At 40.9% G+C, this 21,180-nt stretch overlaps 1 protein-coding gene across 1 annotated transcript in view; it reads left to right on the top strand.

Annotated features, from left to right (window-relative positions):
* The window catches only part of lama4 (laminin, alpha 4), a 42,068-nt gene extending 21,310 nt beyond the window's left edge, over window positions 1-20,758 (top strand). Inside the window, exons 14-40 of the mRNA XM_033648942.2 lie at window positions 930-1,046; window positions 1,642-1,790; window positions 3,152-3,293; window positions 3,381-3,474; window positions 3,571-3,687; window positions 4,163-4,348; window positions 5,123-5,262; window positions 5,679-5,843; window positions 6,674-6,819; window positions 7,135-7,297; window positions 7,409-7,542; window positions 8,866-9,037; window positions 9,264-9,395; window positions 9,489-9,631; window positions 11,061-11,190; window positions 11,473-11,610; window positions 11,838-11,971; window positions 13,696-13,860; window positions 14,169-14,322; window positions 14,419-14,612; window positions 14,751-14,940; window positions 15,051-15,206; window positions 16,734-16,893; window positions 17,402-17,529; window positions 17,632-17,725; window positions 19,922-20,041; window positions 20,129-20,758. Of these exons, the coding sequence (XP_033504833.1) occupies window positions 930-1,046; window positions 1,642-1,790; window positions 3,152-3,293; window positions 3,381-3,474; window positions 3,571-3,687; window positions 4,163-4,348; window positions 5,123-5,262; window positions 5,679-5,843; window positions 6,674-6,819; window positions 7,135-7,297; window positions 7,409-7,542; window positions 8,866-9,037; window positions 9,264-9,395; window positions 9,489-9,631; window positions 11,061-11,190; window positions 11,473-11,610; window positions 11,838-11,971; window positions 13,696-13,860; window positions 14,169-14,322; window positions 14,419-14,612; window positions 14,751-14,940; window positions 15,051-15,206; window positions 16,734-16,893; window positions 17,402-17,529; window positions 17,632-17,725; window positions 19,922-20,041; window positions 20,129-20,274 (3,909 nt within the window). The 3' untranslated portion in view covers window positions 20,275-20,758. The remainder of the gene's footprint in view (window positions 1-929; window positions 1,047-1,641; window positions 1,791-3,151; window positions 3,294-3,380; window positions 3,475-3,570; window positions 3,688-4,162; window positions 4,349-5,122; window positions 5,263-5,678; window positions 5,844-6,673; window positions 6,820-7,134; window positions 7,298-7,408; window positions 7,543-8,865; window positions 9,038-9,263; window positions 9,396-9,488; window positions 9,632-11,060; window positions 11,191-11,472; window positions 11,611-11,837; window positions 11,972-13,695; window positions 13,861-14,168; window positions 14,323-14,418; window positions 14,613-14,750; window positions 14,941-15,050; window positions 15,207-16,733; window positions 16,894-17,401; window positions 17,530-17,631; window positions 17,726-19,921; window positions 20,042-20,128) is intronic.
* Window positions 20,759-21,180: the final 422 nt, after the last annotated feature.

Genomic DNA, 21,180 nt, shown 5'->3' with positions numbered 1-21,180 from the left:
AGTTGTGAAGATTTGGGTTTAGACACTTTTATTGGTGATTTTTCAGAGTAGAAGTAGTAGAAAGTATTGCTATACTTTGTTACAGTTACATGTAGCTACATGCTAACATCAGGGAAACATGTAATCTTGGTTGCCCCTGTTAATTTCTCCTCAATTTCCAGTCATACTCCTGCTGGAACGTTACCAGTTGTAATATTTGGGTTTCCAAGCTTTTATTGGTGATTTTTGTGTTGCTATACTCTGTTACAGGCTACAATGTCGGTGTAGAGATGCTGAGAAACTGACATAGATGTATCACAATAATAAGATTGAATAAGATAAGGGATGGCAAGATGGCACCTACTCAGTTCTTTGGAGTTGCTTGCCTGGTGCATACGGCAAAAAAAGTTTCTAGCTTTTGAGTATACTCCTGAGGTATGCAGCCCACTGAATATGCACAGTAGTGTTTCTCATGCTGGCCCTCCTTTAGCAGACTAGCAGCGGTCCTGACTCCATTCATTTCAATTGGAAAAGTGAACGTGAGCACAGATTATGACCGTGTCCTTCACCCCATAATCACTGAAGTAAATATTAGACCCATTTTTCCACAAGCCAAAATGAGCATGAACCTGAAAATGAGCATAATAGGTCGCCTTTAAGTCTGTGTTAAGTCTACCATCCACTGTGTTAAGTCTGCCATCCACTGCACACCTAGTCAGACTAAAATTATTCTCCCATACAGTAGAAGAGTGAAGTTGTTTTAAAAGCTACTGCATATATCTCTGTATCTTCTCATCTAACTCTTGGCAAGGCCTAGGCCCTAGGATGCTACACGTGTTATTTCAATGTGATGGTCTCCCTTTTTATTTCATATTTATCTCTACAGTAAACCACTTCTGAGGCTTGAGTTGTGGCTAAATGTTATTATGTTTATTTTCTTGTGACCCCAGGCAAAGCAGCAGAGGCTGACAGAGGACCACACTGCCGTCAATGATACGCTGGAAATAGCCACAGGCTCCATCTCTGAAACAGAGATGACTGTGGCTGAGGTGGATGGTATGGTGCAGGTAAGGCCTACATGACTGTGAAGACCCATAATTGTCAGGAGGAGCCATGGTGGTTTCATATATACAGGTTAAGGGTGAGAATGGAAAAATCTATGGGTCCCTATTGTCCAATAATGCTCAGGATTTCTTTATGGCTCGCTGAATGAGGGAGTATGTCTCCTAATCTAATAGACTTTGATGTGGGGCTCCAATATCTCAGGGCTTACATGGAATTTATTCGTGAAATGGATTCCTGAGTCGAGCCTGTATCATATTCTAAAACTGGCCAATTCGATTTGGAAGCAATTTGTGGATTGCCAGAGATTGAATAAACTGTGTTCTCAAACAGCTCTCCCTTTTCAGTCAAGTAGCTCTCAATTGAGTTACACTGAGGGGAATTACAATCATCCTGCGGTAACAATGTTAGCTTGGTGATGTGTGTATGTGTGTGTGGGTTAACATACCTTGGGCTGACTTTGAGTAATCACAAGATAAAAAGAAATAAAAATGTGGGGATATTGGAGATTCTAGGGATGGGACCTAAATACAAAGCAGTGAAATGTCCTTGCAAATAGTGAGTGAAATGTCTGTGTGTCTATGTTTTACATCTGTGCAGAATGTAACTGAGTACCATGCAGCGATCGATGGCGCCAGCCAAATGTTGATGGAGAAGACTGAGCGTCTCTCGCTGGCTGACAGAGATCTGGTGCAGAGGGCGGATGACCACGCCAATGAGTTGGACAGACAGGCCAACCAGTTGGAAGAGTAAGACACCCTTCTAAATTAAGCTTATTGATTATAAATAATCAGACTCATAAAAAGACCTAAAGCAATAATACATTAGTATATCTCTCAATACCTCTCTACCCTGTCCAATGCACTGAACAATATAAACCTTTGAAAATGAAACATACCCTCTTTCTTTTTTAAAAAACAAAAAAAAGGCTCAGTAAAATTCTTAAACAGATTGGCACTGTAGTTTTTAGAAAACTGTAGATGAGTACTGTACATGGTGCATTTGTCAAGTATTATTTTCAGCTGCGGATTAATACACATTTTGTGTACTAGTGAGTATTTATAAATATATATATGTCATATGGGATTAATTCAAAACACATGACAGTGTGTATGACATGTATATGAAAAAGGGTTACAGGACCCTGAAACTGAAGCAGCTAAATAGAATTCAGCCATCATTAATTGCATTATCTATGCCTGTGCTTTCTGGCTGTCTCATGCCAAGATGTCTTGTGATGTACTATTTTTGCTACCACTACCATTTTCATTTTTATTTAACTCATTGGTGAATCTAAAGATTACGTGACAGTGAAGCCATCCTGACTCTGAAGAAAAAAAAAATCTTATTCACAAATACTCAAAGACAACTTAAAGATGCATGAATTCACTTTCCACACTAGTTAATTGCTAACTTTAGAGATTGGTAGTGATGGCCTCATGAAACCTCATGAAGCATTTTCTTTATTTTCTGAGCCCGCTAGATGGCACCCTTGGTTTAAAGAGAGGCTCAAAGAATAGCAATTCAGTGTGCTTTCAACCTTTTGTTCAACAAAAAGTGCCATCTAGTGGGCTCAGAAAATAAAGAAAATGATTCATGAGGCTTCATGAGGCCATCACTCCCGACTGGTTACCGTAAGGTGGGTTTATCAGAGCTTTTTACCAATCTGTTCCCATGGATTATTGATGTGTTTGCATAGATTTCCACTTCAATATTTGTTTTAAACCATATGCCCCCTGGGGGACTCTAGTTTTGGTCTCTTCCAGAAAAAAATTAGCTCTTTAGATGCTAAACACTCCATGAGCTAGTTGCTAACATTGTCTCTTAGTTGGTGCTGGGCAGGTAGTGTACAGTCAGAGCTGTTTTGCTGAAAACTGCTGCATGCTTCTCAGAACAAGGTAAATGAGAGCACTGGGACCAAATGTGTGTGGGTTTGTCACTACAAACACCACCTTTCACATTACACTAAGTCATTTGATCCATTGCCAGTTTGAAAATATTGATTAGTGTAGCTTTAATTTAATATGATTTCCATTAGCACTTGGGATTTTTGATGCTCTTACAGAAACAGTTAAATTACCATCGACTGTAACAATTCTGTCTCCACCAGTGATCTGAGAGAGAGTGACGCCAACGGCTTTGTGCAGAAAGCCATCAGTGCTGCCAACGTCTACAACAACATTGTGAAATACGTCGACGACGCCAATATCACCTCTCTAACCACCCTCAACTTATCCCAAAGAGCTGAAGATGTATGTTATATCACAAAAATACACAGCACACATCCAGTGTAATGCCTGTCGACATTCTGTAGCTTTGTGATGTGTTCTGTGTTTTAGGCCATCGCCGGGATCAACATGCAGCTCGGGTACCTGGTGACGCAGAGCGACAATGTTTTCAAGGAGTCTGTTTCATTACATTCAGAACAAAATGGTATGGAGCTGTCACAGAATAAGTTATCAGTTATTTCACTGTAATGTTTCAACTATCCAATGTCCCTTTGACATTTACTTTGTCTCCCTGTAACAGAGGTGGAAGCAGAGGTCATTGACAAGCTGAAATACATCGAGGAGACCAAAGAGACCATGGATAAAAACACCAAAAAACTTGCAGAAATAGTTGAGGATATCAATGGAATTCAAACAGGTAAGACAATACTTTGTTATTTTAAAGTAACACTGATGTTTTTCTGACAGACAGTTGAGAAAATCTAATTTGATAGCTATGAATTTACTACAGAGAAAAGTCTAAGGTGTGTTTGGGCTGGCTTAGCACAAACACTGGAGGCAGGGGGAAATCGTTAGCTAGACAGAGCTTCCCAGCAATTTTTCATGTCAACAAGTATAGCCACTGTCAGACTGCTCATTTAAAAAAAAAAAGAGAGAGAGAGAAAATCAGAATTTCTCATGTATCTAGCTGTATTTAGCTTTGCAGACAGATGTGGTTTTGTTTGCTCAGGTTGTAAGGTATGCCATGTGTCTGTTTTTGGTCATTTTAAGCACTGGGATTTAATGACAGCAGGCTACTTTTCCTACACCTGTCCCCTTTTCGCCATCAGCTCAGTACTTTAGATCTTGACATGTCAGAATTTGCTCTTTGTCGCCCTCTGTATCCATTTCAGACAGAACACCACAGCGACTGGAGTTTACCTTGGAAGTGGCTGAGGGGACACTCAACCGCTCAGCAGAGGTCCTTCAAACCATCACCCCAATTAGCACCAAGGTGGAGGAGTGGGCCAACAACATGAGAAACAATGAATACTCTACAGCTGCTTATGAAGAGGCTGTGGTGTCTGCTGGGGAAGCAGGTATCATAACTGCAGCAGTGTTCATGGCCACCCCATTTGGATGTTATCAGCCAATTAAATGGCTGTTATCTGTGGCTCCATAGATATGGTGCTTGAAGGGGCCTGCCACAGCTACTACTAGCTTCAAAGCCCATTATTAGCCCATTTAACAGACATTTAAATATCCAACGTTGTGAAACAGCCACAGTTTTGTTCAGTTTCACTTTCACTTCCATTACGTTTAGGTGCAAAAACTACGTGTCTAAGTTTAAGAAAACATACCATGGTAGTTCAATTAAAACAAACATCTCTGGTTAAAAAAAGTCAGTGTTGACTTTTGGTTGCACATGGGGCACAAACCCCACTCTCCTGAGTGACAGTCCTGTGTTTGTTTGACTCATCCACCAACCGTCCCTCCCACCTACCACAGACTTTTTTGCTCTTGATACTACTTCACCTGACTTCCTGCTTTTAGGTTGCTGCCTAGCAATTATCGTAAATAGTCATTTTATTGCCTAATAATGGCCCTCCGAACCTACTAGTAGGTGTGGCAGGCCCCTTATAAACCATATCTATGGCACAGATAACAGGCATTTAATGGCCTAGTAACAGCTGAACTGGCTGTCACGGCAGCACATACATGTCTTGGATATTTTAAAGATCATCTGTGGAAAATTACAATTTCTTCATACCATATGGAAGTCACACCAAAACGTATTAACCCTGTTAGTACTTTCCTCAGTTTCTTTGTATATTTTGAATTCTTGTTTTCGTCTTTTTCAATGTACCTCATAGTGGAGAACCTGAACGTACTTGTTCCTGAGCTGCTGGACAAGCTGAAGGTGGTCGAGGAGAAGAAACCTGTCAACAATGTGACCACCAACATCATAAGGATCAGAGAGCTCATAGCCCAGGCCAGGAGTGTGGCCAAGAAAGTTAGTTCATCATTTTGAACATGCTTACAATATGGTCGATTTAGGACAGTCAGTTTTAGACCTGTGTCCTATTTACTTTCCATCAAGAAAGCATGCAAAGACCACATTATCACAGCCTCATGAAAGCTTATATATAGACATTGTCACTATTTCTAAAGGTAGCAACTTGCTGAAAATGCCCATATCCTTTTTTTTTACTGCACACCTTCTGTTGACAGTCAACCTTAACCATTACTAATATTCAGGGCTCTGACCACACAGTGAAATGCTAATACTGTAGCTTACAGGGACTTTTCCTTCTTTGAATATTCAACAGTTTGACTACTGTACCTTTGCATTAAAATGTATGGCACAGAAACAGCTCCTCATGCTGATCTCAATATAAGCTCTGAGTCATTCTGATTTTTCTTCCCCAGGTCCAAGTGTCCATGAAGTTCAATGGTCAGTCCTCAGTGGAGGTTCATCCTCCCAGCAACCTGGAGGACCTGAAGACAGTGACAACTATCAGCTTGTTCATGAGAGTGGACCCTGACCAGGACCCCATAGAGGATCGCTTCATCTTATATCTGGGAGACAAAAATGTAAGGAATCCAGAGAAAACAAATGCCTTTGCTTTGCCATATGGGGTATTCAGATACTATAAAACAAATGCTTACCAGGAGGAATGCTAAGAGGGCACAGATGGGAACCATAAGTAAAAGCACTTGTGGGGAACAACTAGGCATGTACATTTAGCTCACAACTCTAAAAATAGTGCAGTCATTGTTCCCTGTTGTATGTGTGGAATAGATGCTAGTTAGCAAGGAGTTTTTAGGGTGGGTATGTGGCCCAGATCTGCTGCTGAAACTTCACAAACTTGCACCCAGAGGCCCAGGGCAAAGATAAAAGGCAGAGAGCAGCTTGTGGACATGAATAGTTTGTTGTGATCGTGGAGGCAGGAATGACAGGCTTTGAAAGTGCACAGTTGCCCCTTTCAAAAGGTCTCTAAGAGACGCCCATGACAATAGTGCATGTGTGTGCCTTCAAAGTCGGAGTTCATTTACATAAAAACCGTTAGCCCCCGTCCGCCGGGGCACAGAAACTGTGCAGCTATCCAATGTGAGGCCACTCTGTTCTCTTTAACCAAACTTCACCTTGGTGATTTCACTGCCACTGTAATCTATGCAGTGCTGTTTGTCTACGGCTTTTCAGTGTTAATAATAGCCTCAGCGTGAGCACTAAAGGCAGTCTCAAATGAAGGATGTTTATGTTTTTGAAACCACTTTACTTCAAGGTTAAATAGCATCAGATATTCTCATGTCCCTGTTGGAAACTCAAGCTGCGGTGGTAAGATGACAAAACAAAGGCTGTGATGGGAAAATGAACAGGGTATGAACTCAGCATGAGGTTTTTCTGCTGTTTTTGCTCGCAGGGTAGGAAAGACTACATGGGATTGGCTATCAAGAATGACAACCTGGTGTACGTCTACAACCTCGGGGGTGAAGATGTTGAGATCCCATTGGGTTCAAAGCCTGTCAGCCAATGGCCTGCAGTCTTCAACTACATCAAAGTAGAGAGGTAATATCCATTGGTGAACTTCTGGTGTAAACATTGGGCTTTATGCATGAATCACTGGTACAAACTCATTCAAGTAACACATACAAGAGACTAAGGATGTTTCATATCCATATAGTATGATCGATTTGTATTGTGCTCAAGTATGACTGCCTTATCAATATACAATTTTATGTTGCCGCTCGAGAGCGCCACTCACAAGATCCCAAGTCTGTACCATGCAGTCCACCTTTGCATTGTGCTTACTGTGTTAATATTTTGCAGACATTGTCAACATGACTGTGATTACCCATGCTCCTTTGTGCTCTTTGCTTGCAGGCTGGGCAGACACGGAAAAGTCTTCCTGACCATTCCCAGCCAAAGCTCCACAGACGAGCAGAAGTTCATCCAGAAAGGAGAAGCTCCAGGCACTGACTCACTGTTTGACATTGACCCCAAGGACATGGTGTTCTTTGTTGGTGGTGTCCCACCAGATGTCAGGGTAATGCCTTTTACAAACATTCCTAAATACAAGTAAATCCTTATTTAATCATCTTTTTTTTCCCAAAATGATGACGTGTGTTTTTTTTGTTTGTTTTTTTAATTTAACCAGCTTCCACCTCCTCTGAGTCTTGCTCCTTTTGTGGGCTGCATCGAGCTGAGTTCACTGAACAACGACGTGATCAGTCTGTACAATTTCAAAGAGACTCACAAGATAGATGTTACTACATCAACACCATGCCCCAGGTACAGTATCCATTTGCATGGATTAACCTGTTATAGGGCACAGGGTCAAAATTTACTGCTAGGCCCCTACTGACCCCCTCATCTCCAACTACCACTCACTTTGCAATATGTATGTGCCCTACCACCTCAAATTCCAGACTATAGAATTAGTTTGTGGTGACAGGATTAAACACACTTTATTTATGTGTGTGAACACTGGGCCTCGTTCACAAATCTGTGCTAAAATCGAGCACTGCAACATTTGCTGTGGTGATGATGGCATCTGCAATGATGGCCATGAATTAGCTTCTATCACAGTGTGACACCACAGCTAAGACAGGAAGCAGCAGAGACCTGGGCCAGCCTGACAACAGCACTGCTTTCTCCATGACATGCCTTTAGTACCACCCCCTTGAACTTGTTTCGATCAGGATTCTTGGAACCTACCTAGTGAAACAGTCACATTTCCATGAGTTTTGAGTGGAACCATTGTAATCACAGATGCATTGCAAAATGCACAATGGAGTGTGCATACAGGAGATCACACTGATTACCTACAAGCTTTTGTTCTGTTGTCACAGACATTTGTTTTTTGCGGATAAGAAGACGCTATTTCACTTGACCTCCCATTGTTGCCTCCACTCTCTCTTTCCAACCTGTAGAATGTGACGTCATGTCACAGTTCACATTTCAGGCTAAGGCAAACCTGCTAGTTTTTGGTTCTAGCTGGGAACCAACTTTTCAGGTCCTGAACTAATTTATTTTTGGTCTAAATGTTTTCTGAATGTTTCATAATTAGGTGCACGAACCAGAACAGACCTATTTTATGTTGGTGAAAAAGGAGTATCCGCAAAAGTATTTCCATCTATAGAGAAATGGGGTGTGGCAGTACACTGATTGCAAATAGCGGTCATGCACATGTCAGTTTAGAATGACTCCGACTCATTAGTATATGCATGGCAGTAGGAACAAAACTTAACAATAATGTAACGTTAATTTTGGATGCTTGCTTATTTTGTGCACAAAGTATTTCTATACACATATGAATGAAGTAGGCCCAATGTGAGCACATTATGTATTAAAATGATTAAGCTTTCAAAATTAGATTTTGGTGCTTAGTTGATACTGTATTCTAGTGGTGCAATTTCCGTAACAAATTAGCTATCACCTCAATTAACAAAACCAATTGGTATTCAGTAAACCTGGCACTTTTTGCCCCCCCATAGCTGTTGCCCATTTTCCCTGTTTGGGGAAGATATTGACACATTCTGCATTATGAATTTATCACGTGGACTGTTTAAAAATGTAAAAAGTATCAAATAACATTTCCTCTTTTATTTTCAGGTACAAGTTGGCATTTTCCCAGAGTCGTATTGCCAGCTATCTGTTCGATGGAACAGGCTACGCACTCATCAATAATATTGAGAGGAGGGGCAAATTTGGTGTTGTCACAAGATTTGATATTGCAGTGCGAACTATTGCAAACAATGGTGTCCTCTTCCTCATGGTCAATGAGGTAAGTCTAAAGAAAACTTACTATTTGATAAATATAATGACTCAGGCCTGAGATGCTGAGTATCAATGGATGAAACAATTTCACATGCTGTACATTAAAGAGTGTATTTTATCATGGTGTATCACATTTTCTTCTTTCTAGATGCAAAACATATTTAGTTTTCATTGTTCAATGCAGCTAAAATGTCACAGGCAAATCCTAATGTATTTTAACCTCTTTTTTTCAGGATAAATTCTTCCTTTTAGAGTTAAAGAATGGCTTCCTGCGCCTAATGTACGACTTTGGCTTCAGCAAAGGGCCACAACTTTTGGAGAATAACTTACCAAAGCTGCAAATAAACGATGCAAGATACCATGAGGTAGATTCCTTCTTTTTATTTAGCTGATTAGATAATTTAAACTTAAACTTGTGAATAAGTTGCTGTAACTGTCGTGTTGGGCCGTTTGCACAGGTGTCAGTGATTTACCATCAGTCAAAGAAAGTTATCCTACTGGTGGACAAGAGCCATGTAAAATCCATGGAGAATCCAAAAACCACACTGCCTTTCACAGATATCTATATAGGTGGGGCTCCCTCAAGCATTCTCAAATCCAGGTGAGTTGAAAATGCTTGTGAACAAACATATTTCACTCAACAGAACAGACATCTGTTTTCTGTTGCACTGCGTTTATAGACCAAAACACTCAAAGTTGAACTGGGTATCACCTTTTGGAATCCTCATGTCTTGGCTGAGAGCAGCCTGTTTCATTTTCGAAAAAATTCAACTTCTCTGGATGACACAGTTGCTCGCTGACATTAATGCTGCATTAACTGATTTTTCCTCCACTTGTGGGCCAGGAAACAAGCTGTAAACACGTACTGACATACAGTATATCACCTCATAAAACCAATATGGCAATATAAGAGCAAACAGATGTCATTTACACATCCAGCAGACACACTTCAACATTAATATTCATTTTGTCTCTGGCCACCTGACAAATTTGAGTCCAATATTTACTCTTACTCTTTTATGGGTCTGAACCAAACCTGAGAAAGATGTCTGCTCTTTGGTTGTTAAATGTTCCCCTATTTCCCCAGCCTTTTCACTGAGGACACTGATCACTGCTGCTGCCCAGTGTACACTACATGCCCAGCATCAAACAGCAGATATACATAGTTGGCAACTAGCTCGCTAATCAGAAGCAGAACATCTAGCAGCTAAACACCAAATATTTTCTCAGGGGAAAGTGCAAACAGCACTAAGGGGAGATATCACTGGAGTTACAGTTGACAGGTGGCGAGAAATGACCCCAAAGGAATGTTGCTCCATGTCTGCAGGATGTAGTAAATCACCAACTATTTGCTAATACGTTAGCCATAGCTATTTTATATGGTTTTGGCCTATTATTGTCAGAGGTGTGTTTTTTAAAGAGAAAGTTTGGATTTAACTTAAGAGTTTCAGCACACTGGTGTAGTAGTAAGCACCTTCATCTCACAATAAGAGGTTCCTGGTTCAGACCCATTGGCCCCTTGGTGCCCTTTCAATGTGGAGTTTGCATGTTCTCCTCGTGTCCTGTTTTCTCTGGGTTCTCTGGCTTCCTGCCACAGTCCAAAGACATGCAGATTAGGTTAACTGGTGACTCTAAATTCAGTGTGAATGCATGCATGAATGGTTGTCTGTCTCTTTGTGTCAGACCTGTGATAGTCTGGGTGTACCCCGCCTCTTGCCCAGTGTCAGCTGGGATAGGCTCCAGCCCCTCTGTGACCCTTAACAAGATAAGCGCTAATGGAGAATAAATGAGTTTCAGCAAATGACATTTCATGTTTGTGAAGAGACTTCTTTGTGGTAACGACACCCAAATTTGACACAAATAGGTGACTTCCAGTCTAAATATGTATAAAAACTGTATAAAAAAGACATTTTTCTCATGCTGCCATATTGCAAAGCATGAGAAAAATGTCTTTTTTATACAGTGGACACCTTGTCTAATGCAGCAAAGAATTTCACTATAAGATGGTGACAGTATGTGTCTCCCCACAGGCCTGAGCTGTCTGCTGTCGTAGGCCTGAAAGGTTGCGTGAAAGGTTTCCAGTTCCAGAAAAAAGACTTCAACCTGCTGGAGGAGCCTGGCACCATTGGCATCAGCAGCGGCTGCCCTGAGGAGTCTTTTGTAAGTGCTCCCTTCAACACTTCACACACTGTCAGTGATAATGCACTGCATAGGACCCTCTAGAATCAATGCCAAATACATATATGGATGAAGAGTAGTCTCACCATCAGTAAAACACACATCTGCACACAAATCTTCAATCTCAGCTGAGAGAAAATAATTGGCTGTTTCAACTTTCATGTGAGTCAATCGATATTCCCATTGGGGATCACTGAACTGTAAGCTGAACAGATAGTGAGAGCTAATAGGTGCTGAAAGTGAGATGTGTTATTATTGTGACAGATGTCCCGTAAAGCCTATTTCAGTGGAGAGGGCTACCTGGGATCCACAGCAAAGATTTCACCCTTTGACAACTTTGAGGGAGGACTCAACTTCAGAACACTACAGCCCAGCGGACTCCTGTTCTACCTGAGTGAAGGGGTATACACTTACCTTTGTTTTTAAACATACGAAAAAATATATATAGAATGCAAAATATGGAATTGAAAATTTGAAATGGTTGGGTGGGCAAATTAGTTTTGCAGTTTCAATAGCTTGATTTTGGGTTAATTGCAAGTATCATTTTGCCATAAAGAAGACAAATCAAGAATTTACCTTGGAAATACAAATTTGTAACTGTGCTATTACCTTATTTTCTCCCACTTCAGTCTGATGAGTTCAGCATCTCTATGGAGAATGGAGCCCTGGTGCTGAACTCCAGAGGCACACGAGTTAAATCACACAAGAAGCAATACAATGACGGAAGGACGCACTTCTTATTGGCCTCCATAAACAATCAGAAGTAAGTACTCAACTTCATAACTGTCTGTTATGCACAACCGTGTTGGGTTTTGAGTGTAGTCATCTTAACATCCTGTTTCCTCTCTCCTGTATGACATTAGACTTAAATTTAGACACGTGGACAATGCAAAACTCAGTTCTCTATCTCCATTAATTAAATTCAAAGATTGTTTGATTGATTAACCTATATAAGCATCTGTGTAAAGAATTATTTTTGATTATAGAATGTTTCACTTTGGTCTACTTGCATGTTACTTGTTTGTAGGAAAACTAGAGGCTCCCATTGAAAATGAACGTAGACTATTTGTTGCTTTCAGCCACCCATTTTCAATGTTAGCCTACTTAAGTTGAGTTAGTAGTGGTTATCAGCCTTATAAGCCCTTTTTAAACAGGAACTGTGCAAATTTGCAGGAAAGCCCAATCAGTCTTCTTTCAGCATTGGCAGTATAAAAACAAAATCGGGGAGTGCAGTAAAATGCCGCCTGCCTACTTTTGTTTATACAGAACGTGCCTTTTTCGAGGCAATGGGGGGCGTGAGCAAGTAACAAAATTTGTAGCTCAGCATGTGACATAAACAGTGACGTGGGAGGGAAGCCGCGGCTGGTCAGTCCTTCAGCGATTCTCTCGTAAGTCGGCCCGTTCTTCACCATTCCTGTCATCTGACGGTTAATGACCTCTTAGTTTGCGAGGACAAGGAGGGCGCGCAATTCCTTGTCTCCTCAGCTGCTCATCTTTATAGTGTCTGTCAGGTTTGCGTTTCCCTCTTGCTACAAGCTGCTAGCTAATTCCTTCTATCAGCTGTTTCCTGTTTATCCATCACCAGTGGGTCGCACATGCGGCGTCATCAACAGCTCCTCCCACAAGTCTTCAACAGCCCCTCCCAATGTGGAAGGCCATCTTTTTACACTAAAAGGGTTCCGCCAATATGACTACCCTATGAGGCGGAAAATTGGGCACCTCGGATCAACTCGTCAATCCGGCTCTGTGTGTCTAAACGCTCGCAGCTTACCGGCAAAACAGCCGCAAAACAAATCTGGCAGTGTAAAAGGGGCTACAGATATGGGTTAGAAGGGATAGGTTCAGAATGCCAGTATCAGTCCATTAAATGGTCCTGATCAGTTAGGAACAATTTTATTAAGTTTCACTTACTTTTGTTAAGTTTAGGCATCAATACTAAATGGTTAGGTTTAGAAAAAAACATCATGGTTTGACTTAAAATAAGTACATTTGTTAAATAACATGATGCAACAAACCTGCACTCCTCACTTAAAATAAGTCAGTGTTGTCTTTCGGTTTCATATGGGACATGAACCCGTCTCCTGGTGAAAGTCCTGTTTGTTTGACCCATCCACCACCCTGATCTCCTCCAAACATTTCGATTTTCTCGCTGTTTATGCTTACGTTACGACACCTGATGTCTTTCCTTGCTCCCTTCATAACAAGTACGACCACTAGAGGGTGCTGCCTCACAATAAACTCTGCCCTTTAATGGGCTGATAACTGTGTTTGAACCTACTACTAGGTCTATCAGGCCCCCTCTAACCCATATCTGTGAGGCTGATATCCACAGATGCACTTATTCAATCTAGTGGAAACATTTGGTTTTTCAGATCATTCATTTTCATTGCCCCAGACCCAAAGTAAGTAGGCAGTTAGAAAAGAAGGTGCACTGGTGGCCCAAGAAAACACTGTTAAATGGCTGACTGGTGGAACTGTTCACCCTAGGTATTCACTGTTGGTGGATGACAAAGACAAGCAGGAGAAGAAACGTCCATCATCTGCCACAAGGTCCTCATCAGGTTCTGCTATGAAGACCTTCTATTACGGAGGGACTCCAAGCAGTAGCTTCAGGAACTTCACAGGCTGCATCAGCTATGCCTACATCAACAGGTAAATCATCACTACAGCCTAGAATAAGACTAATTTATCCTGCAGGTTACACTGGGCCAAATTGCCCACTTAATATCTCTCCAGACTGTGACACAGAGCTTTATAATTGAGGATTTTGCTCTAGTTGCTCCTCAGTGTGGAGGCTCCCTCTGTGAGGAAGAGACTCACAAATAAAGCTGTGAGCTGAGTAGTTAAGGATATGGAGTTTGTTGCCATGGAGACATGCTAGTGTGTTGAGAGTGTCTCTGCAGCATGTTTAGCACTCTTGCACTCCCTCTCTGTCACTCCTTCTCCCTGTATCTCTGTAGACAGGACCGGGACATTGAGCCCGAGGACTTCCAGCGATACACAGAGAAGGTCCAGACCTCCCTGCAGGAGTGTCCAGTCCAGCGTCCCCCTGCTGCTCTGCTGTCAAGGAGCAGGGAGCATGCTTCTAGAGCCAAACAGAGCCAATCACACAAGGTAAAACAAAAAAGAGAGCTGGGACACTGGGCTTTTGGGATCTATCCTTTAATTTGGTCACAATAATTTCCTGACATTTAATAAACACTCTTATAGGCTAGCAGGGACAAATCCAGCCAACCTCTAGGCCTGATTGAACTGAGGAGTGATGACGAGGAGCCATCACAGCTGAACATCGAGCCCTGCTACCTCTCCTCAAGTCCCAGAGCGACCCGCCAAGCATTCCACTATGGCGGCATTGCCAACAGCAGACAGCACTACATAGACCTCCCAGACTCCTTCTCTGAGAGGTACGTCAAGCGGAGAACTCTTAACAAGTAACCCCAAGGTCAAGTTTGCTCAAAAGCTCATTCTGAGCATTCACATGCACTCTTTCAAGGGTTTCTCTGTGTTTGCACGCATGACTTAATGCACCTACCACCTCCCAGGTCCCACTTCTCCTTGTCCCTGAAGACGCACTCATCCTTTGGCCTCATCTTTTATGTATCTGATGTCCAAGAGGACAACTTCATGGCTCTCTTCCTGGCCCACGGGAAGCTTGTATACACCTTCAACGTAGCAGACCAAAGAGTCAAAATCAGGAGTGAGGATAAATACAATGATGGTGCATGGCACAATGTAAGTTCTTATTCCATCTGTCAATATTGAGTGTATGCATGGATGGATGCATGTTTGGTTATGTGTCAACAATTTCTACAGTGACAACCTCCTCTCTTCTCCTGCTGAAGGTTATTTTTATCCGTGATGGGAGTATGGGGCGGTTAATAATTGATGGGCTCACAGTGCTGGAAGACAGAGCTCAGGGAAGCAACGTCTCCTGGCATGTCAGCAGTCCACTTTATGTTGGAGGAGTTCCTCCAGGGAGAGCCCAAAAGAATATTCAGGTATGTATTTAAGTTTACATGGAAGAGATTTAACAATAAAAACATTCACAGCAGGGGTCATTTGAAACACATGAATATTCTATCAAGGTCTGCAGCTCTGAATAACAGAGTAACCTCTTACAAAGCTCTGTAATTTATGACCATTTGGTGTCTTCTTGAACATAAATATTCATACCCGCAGAAATCCACCTCTGCTCAGCTGAAACTGCTGTTCCCACAGACAGCAGGAAACCACCATTGTGACCCTCTCCCCCTTAGAAGCCAACAGGAGGTCATCCTCATTTTTTTAAAACAGTATTAATAGATTTTTTGCACTCTTGACAAAAAAAACTGTAAATGTGTACACAAGACATTGCATTACAATCAATGTTAAGTTGTTCTAGTTAATGTGCTAGCAAACAGTTGCCTATAAACCCATCCAGCAGACACGGAACAACATTAGCATTTATGTTTCTGTGCACCTAATGAATGTAATTTTAATTTTCACTTCCCTTTTATCTCTATGTTGGTCCCTGCCAATACCTGATGAAAAGCTTTGGCTCCTGAGCTGCAAAATTAAATCTAGCCAAATATTCCAATATGTTCACCAGCTAATTGCTAACTTTGTCTATGTGTTAAGCTAACGTTAGGCTATAGACAAACTACACCACTGTCACGTGACTTAACATCACCGCCACAGCATGGCCGTAAAGCCATGCTCAGTACGATGACATTATGTAGTCTCATTTAGCTACTTGTTAGCAACCGCCTTTTTCAAGACACATCAAGGCATAGAAATTCAAAAGTGGGGTATTTACTGATATTTTTTATGTCACAGAACAAAACGTTAAGGCCTACATTAGTGTTAACTACAAACCATATTTCAGGCGTCTATCCAAATACCCATTCAAAAAAACCATTGACACTGAGACAAATGCACTGGGAGTGGCAAAATGCTAACTCATATCTGGAATTTAGGACTTATTCCTAGGGTAGTCAATTGTAACAGAGGTCTATGAGAGTGACCCGAAACAAGTTAGCAGCTAAAAGATGGTAAAACGTTGAATTTGAGCTGAAGGAAACTGCAGAGTTGGTAATGACCCCTTTCACATCACACATTGTTGATATAAAAATATTGAATATTGCAGCTTTAAAGCTAGCTTATGTTACTTATGTGAAATAGTGGCCACCGTGACACTATTAGCAATTACTGGCAAGTGCTAAAATTTAGCATAACAGTAGCATCAGTAAAGGAGAGTCATACAGCCTGACTGAATATTGCTAATTAAATACCCATACCTATCCAAAGTTAGCTAAGTTTAGCTAACATTAGACACCGCAAGCTAGCTTACTGGTCATACTAGAATAAGAGTTAGCGGCAGAAAACCCCCTGAGTTTATTGGACTGAGCTCAACTTTATATTTGTAAAAGGAATTGACTGGACTTATTTCTTCTTCCAACTTTGACATCACATCAAGCTTCCTGTTATTTTTTAAGAATAATGTTTATTTAACCTAATGATATGCGTCCCCTTGTGTGTCCCTTTAGAGAAACTCTGCATACAGCTTTACTGGTTGTTTGAAGAACCTTCAGCTGGATGGGCAGTGGCTGTCCTCTGTGGCAGAGACCTTTGGGGTCACTCCATGCTTCGAGGGACTCTCTGAGGCTGGAACATACTTTGCAGAGAAAGGAGGATATGTTGTGCTAGGTACATTTCTAGTAGTTTGTTTTTTTAATTGAAGACAAATGGAGTTCCACATGTTGTATAAATGTAAAGTTTACACAGTGTTGATTTTGCGCTATCTTCCAAATTTAACACCGCATACATCTGGCAGGATCGGCAACTGTTTGCTAAGTGAACATCTGTTATATTACATGGCTCATTAGATTTCCTTTTGGAAAACTCCCAAGCCCCCCTGGTCTCTCTCATCCCGTGTGCACATAGAGAGTTTGGTCGGGTGAGGGAACGTGATACCCTCAGTGCAACTGTGGTGAAATTGTGTCTCTGCAGAGGGGGGAGAGCAGAGGATGGGGGAAAGTGGAGTGCCCCAAGGAACTTGTGAACTGAGCTGCAGCTGTTGTATGAGTAGAGCAATTTCATATGTGCATGCACCACAGAGAAACATGGCTGGTTAATGCAGGGAAAAGGTGAGGCCCAGAGTGGATAAGGTACCCAGAACTCACTTCATCTTGCTGTCTCTGCTTCTCTCCCTCAGATGAAACATTTAACCTAGGGCTCAGGTTTGAGCTGGTGATGGAGGTGCGCCCCCGTGTGGCATCTGGGGTACTACTGCATGTGCGCTCAGCAGAGGGCTATTTCACTATGTACATTCATCAAGGGGCGGTAAGTCATTGGTGCAGTTAACTTTACACATTTCCAATCAAGTTAATCAAACATGTTTGTTCTGTTCAAAAGTATGGAGACAATATTGATTTGTGTTTCCAGGTGGTGGTTGTTGTGAATGACGGGTCCCACGAGTTCTTCACAAAGGTGTCCCCAAGACAGGGTCTGTGTGCTGGCAACTGGCACAGAATCACTGGTGAGAATTTAATTAACACTCAAAAACCTTAAAAGAAATAATGAAATTGAAGAACACTTATTTATTCATTACTCTGATGTCTTTGTTACAATACATTTTTAAATGTGGTCAATATCTGATGCCACTACTGAAAGGACCTGCACATCCACAATAATTATCCTACATGTGTCACATTTGTGATGTTAATGTAAAATATATGTAAAAATCTATCTATATAGCACCTAGAGGTAACAAAGCATGCTGGTCATGAGGTGCAGTAGATGTCAGGACAGCCATTGTAAAGAAATCCAGATTGCTGTCACATGAAAGCTCTTATCTTATATGCTCCAGTCAGAAGCTTTGCAACAGCGATCTGTCAAAAGCATGAAATGCTGTCATTGCACAGCTTTGCTGGTGTTCTTTTACGGCTCTTAACTTCTAAGTTAAGTGGCCCCACTCAGCCCTCTCTAGGACAACTCAATCTCGCACACCATTTATGTCACTTAAAGTTTTGTGACTGTTAAAGGCTCAGTGTAGGATTTAGCGGCATCTAGCAGTGAGGTTGCATAAATGCAAATGGCCCTGTCTAGAACCAGTGTTTGGTTTGTCCGTTCTGGGCTACTGTAAAACAACATGGTGGACTCCGTGGGAGAGGACCCTCTCAATATGTAGCTATAAATGTCTCATTCTAAGGTAACGAAACATGATGATTCTCATTGTCAGAAGATTCTAAACTAATTTAAACATAATTATGAATGTTATATACAATTTCTGCAAATAGATGCCCCAAAGTCCTCCACACTGGACCTTTAGGCAAAGATTCAAACCATTATTTAGTCAGGCAGCTCACTGTCCCATAACTGAGCACTTCCATAGCAGCTGTCCATCATCTTTTCTCAAGCACCAACATGAAGTCATCACAAATGTCATGCTGGAGTGACAGAATTTGCTTTGCATTTATTTGCATTGCCACAAATCAGTACAATCTGTTTCTACAGCTATTACTCTTTCTAAGTGATACCTGTATTTATTCAGTTTTACTGTTGGATGAGTCTGCTTTGATGTGTCTGTTTTTGCCATGCTGCAAGCCAAATATCACATGAAATATTAATTCAGTTTGTGTTCACACTGTAATTAAAACAGATCTAAACTACATATACAGATTTAAATTTAGATTTTGAAGTATGAAGTGGTGGACTAAGAACATTTACCCAATTTTGTAGTTAAGTGCAGTTTCAAGGGAATTGTATTTATTTTAAAGACTATATTGTCATTAATTGGTTAAAATGATTAAAATTTGTTTTATTTCAATCACAACATATTGTATTATCAATTAAGAAAATATAACTACCTAGCAGTATATATCTACAGTATATAGTATACTGTTGATATATACTGCTAGGTAGTTTATAGCCTATTTTTTGGTATATAGTGAATACTGAATGGTACTGAAATTAGATTCACCTCCACCAGCTACAATATTGAAGTGATACTCTAGTCCATAAAATTTGGGAACTATAAGAGACAGATTCAAATTTGACAGGTCAAACTGGAAGCAGAAAAGGCTAAAATGTCTTGAGTTGAGTGCCTAATATGGGTCGAGCTCCAGAGAGGTCCTACACTTCCCATAATGCAACTCAGTAGTGCCCATTTGACATGAAACTTGATATTCCATTGAGGCTTAATGCCAGTGTCTTTCAAAATCCATGCTCGTAGTTTGAAACACAGGCTTTGTGCCACAAATTTGCACTCCCCAAGTGAAAGTAAAGATAACACTGATGATGTCATAGTGATATCATCAGGGCTTTTAAAGCTCACTCCAGGGCCATAGAAGAAATTTGCAGCTGTTTTCACAGGCTGAGAAGCACCAACGGGGACCTTTTTCTTTAAGGAAGTAATGTTAATGTGTAAAATAGGTGAAGTGCCCCTTTAAAATTCTGCGTACGTGTTCATTCACCAACATTAATAATCCAGTAATGTAATATAAATATTACATTACTGAAATGGTTCATTCTGCTCAGTGAGTGCTTTTACTTTTGGCACTTGAGTATATTATTGTGATAACATGTTTTATTTTAAATAAACTTTAAATACAAGACTTTTACTTGTAATTAAGTAGTTAAAGGTGTTGTATTGCTTCTTTTCTTAAGTTAGGTAAAGTTGGTTTTTTTTGTTTGTTTTGGCTACACTGATGCATTCTGTCCTGCTTGATCTCAGTGATCCGGGATGCCAACGTTGTCCAGCTGGACGTGGACTCTGAGGTCAACCATGTGGTGGGACCTGTGAACCCCAGCTCCACAGATACCAAGAAGCCTGTGTTCATTGGTGGAGCTCCAGGTGAACCAGGAACACATTTCTGATTTTCTTTTTCTTATACTAAAATTACACTTTTCTAATCATGTGATGCACTCTTCCTCCTCTCAGATCTTTTCCTCCCAGAGAGCATCCCCACCAAGGAAGCCTACGTGGGCTGTATGAGGAACCTGACCATCAGTAACAGCCAAGTGAGCTTCAGCAAAGCTGTTCTGGTCAGTGGAGCTGTCAGCGTGGGAACCTGTCCCGCAGCATAACACCTCTGTCCATACCATCACTATCCCCAATACAGCACTGACCAAACACATTAAAAACTCTCTTTCTGTTCAGCGTAACCATGAAGAGAAGTATTGCCACTGTTATTTTCACTGTCTGTCAGATGTTCGTCTTTACTTCTTTCTTTTACTGTAATTTGTCATTTCTTGTTTACTGTTTTGCGTGAGAAACATGCCAAGAATACGACCAAATCACTCAAATTTACAAATAATCAGAAAAGAAGCCCATGATGTATGAGAGAAAATGTCCAGATTTACAATTCAGAACCATTCTGAGGAACCTACAGTGTACCTATGATTAGATTTCGTCTGTGCATAATATCAAAGACACATTGATCTTAATACATTTTATATTTCACCATCCCACAAAACAATCACAATGGCACATTTTTTGTATAAGCACCTGCTCAAAACTTTCCTTTTTGTACTGTTCAATTTCTGATGAATAAAACATATTTTACATCCATGTAATCTTTGCTTCTTTCTTGTTTATCTTCACAATATCAGCTAATACAGAAAATGTATCTGTGGTTTTAGTGTGGATTTGGAATGTTGGTTAGATTGTTGTTACACCAATTACACTTAAACAGAGCTGCAACATGAAGAAATTATTGGCCATACATCATCTATAACTGTCATAGTGAGCTATATTATTTAACAAGATGGACTCTGCCAGTTTATAACACCATACTTGAAAATTACTTATTCAGGTGGTCCATTTTCCTGTTGCAAGATCTATGTCTACTCTATTATTTGTTCATCTTTGTCTGTCTGTTGCCACCTGTAATAAATATGGAAACACTGCCCTCTACTGTGTATTAAGTTGATTTTCCCAGCCAAATAGGCAGTAGAGGATGAAGGAAAACAAATGCAAGAAGCTGAGAAACG

The sequence above is a fragment of the Epinephelus lanceolatus genome, chromosome 13, assembly GCF_041903045.1.
Source record: "Epinephelus lanceolatus isolate andai-2023 chromosome 13, ASM4190304v1, whole genome shotgun sequence".
In the NCBI taxonomy this organism is placed as follows: Eukaryota; Metazoa; Chordata; class Actinopteri; order Perciformes; family Serranidae; genus Epinephelus; species Epinephelus lanceolatus.
Note: the sequence above shows the minus strand (reverse complement) of the source record. Positions and strands in the feature narration are given on the sequence as shown.